The sequence below is a fragment of the Lactuca sativa genome, chromosome 4 (assembly GCF_002870075.4).
Source record: "Lactuca sativa cultivar Salinas chromosome 4, Lsat_Salinas_v11, whole genome shotgun sequence".
NCBI lineage: Eukaryota > Viridiplantae > Streptophyta > Magnoliopsida > Asterales > Asteraceae > Lactuca > Lactuca sativa.
The window spans coordinates 37051785-37055675 of record NC_056626.2 but is presented as its reverse complement, the minus strand read 5'-3'; the positions used below and the strand labels follow the sequence as shown (position 1 = coordinate 37055675).

Below are 3891 nucleotides of genomic sequence, written 5' to 3'. Positions count from 1 at the left end.
AAGGACATCAAATGAAAGGGCAAACTAACTTCAGATTCTAAGTTCCACACTAAGAAACCATCAGCTAACCAAAGATCTCAAAAGAAAAATCAAATGCCAATACCATCTAACAAACCAACCAATGCTCTTAAGTTTAAACAAGATAAAACCAAAATCAAATGTATACAATTAAAAGAAAAGATCAAACCACTTTAATAAAAAGAGCATATTTGGTTGATATTTCTACTGCAATTCCTTTTTCTCCGAAAAACTCACCAGGACCGAAGAGACTTTGGGTTCCTAAATCTGCTTAAATTTGCAGGTAATCAGTGACGAGAAGTTCGATGATGAATGGTATATCGACAGTGGATGTTCACGTCACATGACAGAGAGGAAGGAAGAGTTAAGGGAGTTTCGGTCCATGAAAGATGGTGGGTCTGTCAAGTATGGAAATAATTCCTATGGAACAATCAAAGGATATGGCATGATAACAAATGGAGAATTCTCGATTCGAAAAGTGGCTTATGTAGAAGGATTACAACATAAACTCATAAGTGTGTCTCAACTAGTCGTAGGAACAAGTCTGAAAGTGTCATTTGATGATGAAGGATCTGAAATAATTGAAAAAACAATCCAAGAAGTTTCTCTTGAAATCAGAGCGAAAGGGAGCGATGTATCCATTAAATCTCAAACCAATACAGGGTAAACCAGCAATATGTTTGCTATCAAAGGCAAATACAGATGAAAGCTGGTTATGGCATCGAAGATTATCACACCTGAATTTCAAAGATATGAATAAATTGGTGCTTGGTGATCACGTTCGAGGACTCCCTCTTCTCAAGTTCGACAAGGAACATCTGTGTGCAGCCTGTGAGATGGGTAAACAAAGCAGAAACAGCCATCCTACGAGGATCAATACAAAGATTGTTGAAGCTCTTGAACTACTGCACAATGATTTGTGTGGACCTTCGTCTATCGAAAGCATCGGTGGTAGTAAGTACATACTTGTTATAATAGATGATTTTTCTCGTTTCACCTGGGTTTTCTTTCTTAAACTGAAATCTGAAGCAACTCCCAAGTTGAAGACATTTATTAAGCAGGTAGAAGTGCAACTGAAAAAGCCTCTGAGAAATGTCAGGAGCGACAATGGGTTGGAGTTCAAGAATAACGACTTAGAGGAGTTTCTAGCTGATAAGGTGACCACTCACAACTTTTCAGCCCCGTATACACCACAACAGAATGGTATTGTTGAAAGGCGAAACCGTTCCTTATCTGAGGCTACTAGAACCATGCTTTGTTTTGCCTCACTTCCTTTATACTTCTGGGCTGATGCTGTGGCAACTACATGTTACACTCAAAATCGATCATGAAAGAACTACGTTCACTCCTTATGAGATTTTAAATAATAGAAAGCCCAATGTCAAATTCTTCCATGTATTCGGTTCAAGGTGTTTCATCCTCAACTCAAAGGAGAACTGAAACAGGTTCGATGTTAAAGCTGATGAGGGCTTATTTCTCGGTTATTCACTCTCCTCGAAAGCTTACAGAGTCTTGAATAAACGATCTAAAAGGATTGAAGAAACATATTACGTCACCTTTGATGACAATTACATAAAGAAAGTTCAAAGAAACGAAAGTCTCTTAGGGGAAAATTTTCCTACATCAGGACAAGTCTCGGTTCCTATATCCAACCTGTTCGAGGAATACATTCGGTTATTCGATGAACCGGAGAAAGCGGCACACTCAGAGGCAAAAGTAGCAGATAACAAAATTGATTATCTCCAAAAGATTATTGATGATGCGGCAAAGGAAATGACAAGTGACATTCCCAAATCTGCAGGAAATCAATCCTCAACTGACTCTCAAATCAACAACTCAATGTTCAAGGGGGAGAGCTCATCTGCACCAAGTGCAAGCAAGGTATCTTTCGAGGGGGAGAATTCTACATCGTCCCTAACTAACAAACGTCCACTTGAGGGGGAGAATCCACCTCTCTCAGAGGAAGCAAACTTCGATGCCACCTCTGGTTTCGCTTCGCCAGTCGAGGGGGAGAAAGGATAGGAAACTGACGAAGGCGAGAGTGATCTATCAGAATTTGAAGAAGAAGTGAATGCTGAATTGGATCCGGCATATGATCCAAATTATCCTCCGTTAGTGAAATGGACCAAGGATCATCCTAAAGAGCAAATTATTGGTGAGTCTTCTGAGAAAGTTCTTACTCGTTCTCAAGTAAAAGCAAAACAAATTGCATTACTCTCTAAAGTTGAGTTTTGTATGTTTAACTCATTCATCTCCAAAATCGAACCGAAAACAATAAATGTTGCACTTGATCATTCTGATTGGGTTCAAGCAATGCAAGATGAGCTCCATGAGTTTGAACGTAACCGAGTTTGGAGATTAATTCCCACACCAAAGGATGCTTCTGTAGTTGGCTTGAAATGTTTCTTTAGAAACAAATTGGACAAAGAAGGGAATGTTATTCGAAACAAGGCTCGGTTGGTGGTAAAAGGATATTGCCAAGAGGAAGGGATAGATTATGAGGAAACTTTCGCTCCTGTGGCAAGGTTCGAATCGGTTAGAATCTTCCTAGCATACGCTGCCCATAAAAACTTTGAAGTCTTCCAAGTGGACGTCAAATGTGCTTTCTTAAATGGAGAACTAGAAGAAACAATGTATGTTGAACAACCTCCTGGATTCATGAACGAGAAATATCCTGATCATTGCTATGTGCTGGATAAAGCAGTTTATGGTTTAAAGCAAGCACCGAGAGCCTGGTATGAAACCCTAACTCGTTTTCTTAAAATGTCAAAATTTAAGCAAGGTTCGGTTGACCCTAGCTTCTTTCGAAAGAAAGAAGGAGAACATCTAATGATAGTTCAAATTTATGTTGATGATATCTTCGGCTCTATGAATCCTAGCTTAACAGCTGAATTCAGAAAGTTGATGGAGACTAAATTTGAAATGAGCGCAATGGGTCCAATTAACTTTTTCCTTGGTTTAAATATTAGATAGGGTCCAGAAGGCATCTTTATCAACCAGGAGGCATACACAAAGAGTCTGTTAACTAAATTTGGCATGACAGGTGACTCTAAAGTAAAGGTTCCTATGGCATTTGGCACTAAGTTAACATCTTCTCTGGAGAAACCTGTTGTTGACATTACGCTTTATCGACAAATGATAGGGTCCCTTATGTATCTAACAGCTAGTAGACTGGACATTATGTTTACTGTTTGCTATTGTGCTAGGTTTCAAGCTAATCCAAGAGAACCTTACATGATGGCTGTCAAGAACATCTTCCGTTATCTAAAGCGATCTTCATCTCTCGGTCTCTGGTATCCTGCCAAATCAGGATTCTTTATTCAAGCTTTTTCTAATGCTGATCTTGCAGGGTATGGACTAGACCGAAAGAGCACTACAGGTGGATACCAATTTCTTGACGGAAAGCTTGTTAGCTGGCAGTCCATAAAGCAAACTTATGTGTCACTTTCTACAGCAGAAGCCGAATACATAGCCGCAGCTTCTTGTACTTCTCAGGTTATATGGATTCAAAGTCAACTAAGAGATTATGGATTGAACATGAAGAAGATTCATCTCTATTGTGATTCAGAAAGTGCAATAAGAATTTGTCACAATCCAGTGCAACACTCCAAAACTAAGCATATTGCACTTAGATATCACTTTATCAAGGATCATGTCGAAGAAGGGAACGTGGAAGTACATTTTGTTCGATCTTCTGATCAACTGGCCGACATATTCACTAAAGAATTACCTGAAGCACTATTTAACAAAATCTTACAAGGCTTGGGTATGATGGAAGCAGAGTCGGTACCAAACACTCAAATCTCTCATTAAAATTAGACAAACGAAATGGAGCGAACGTTCGGTCTATTTCGGCTCCTTAATTTTTGGGAA

At 39.2% G+C, this 3891-nt stretch overlaps 2 protein-coding genes across 2 annotated transcripts; both read left to right on the top strand.

Annotated features, from left to right (window-relative positions):
* The first annotated feature begins 650 nt into the window (after nt 1-650).
* On the top strand, nt 651-2040 carry LOC122197456 (uncharacterized). The gene is made up of 2 exons (XM_042901581.1): nt 651-1201; nt 1464-2040. Exons 1-2 carry the CDS (start codon nt 651-653, stop codon nt 2038-2040), a joined length of 1128 nt encoding a protein of 375 aa, XP_042757515.1.
* Nucleotides 2041-3054: 1014 nt separating this feature from the next.
* LOC122197455 (secreted RxLR effector protein 161-like) lies at nt 3055-3598 on the top strand. The gene is made up of 3 exons (XM_052770824.1): nt 3055-3161; nt 3225-3513; nt 3587-3598. The coding sequence occupies exons 1-3, from the start codon at nt 3055-3057 to the stop codon at nt 3596-3598; spliced, it is 408 nt and encodes a 135-aa protein (XP_052626784.1).
* Nucleotides 3599-3891: the final 293 nt, after the last annotated feature.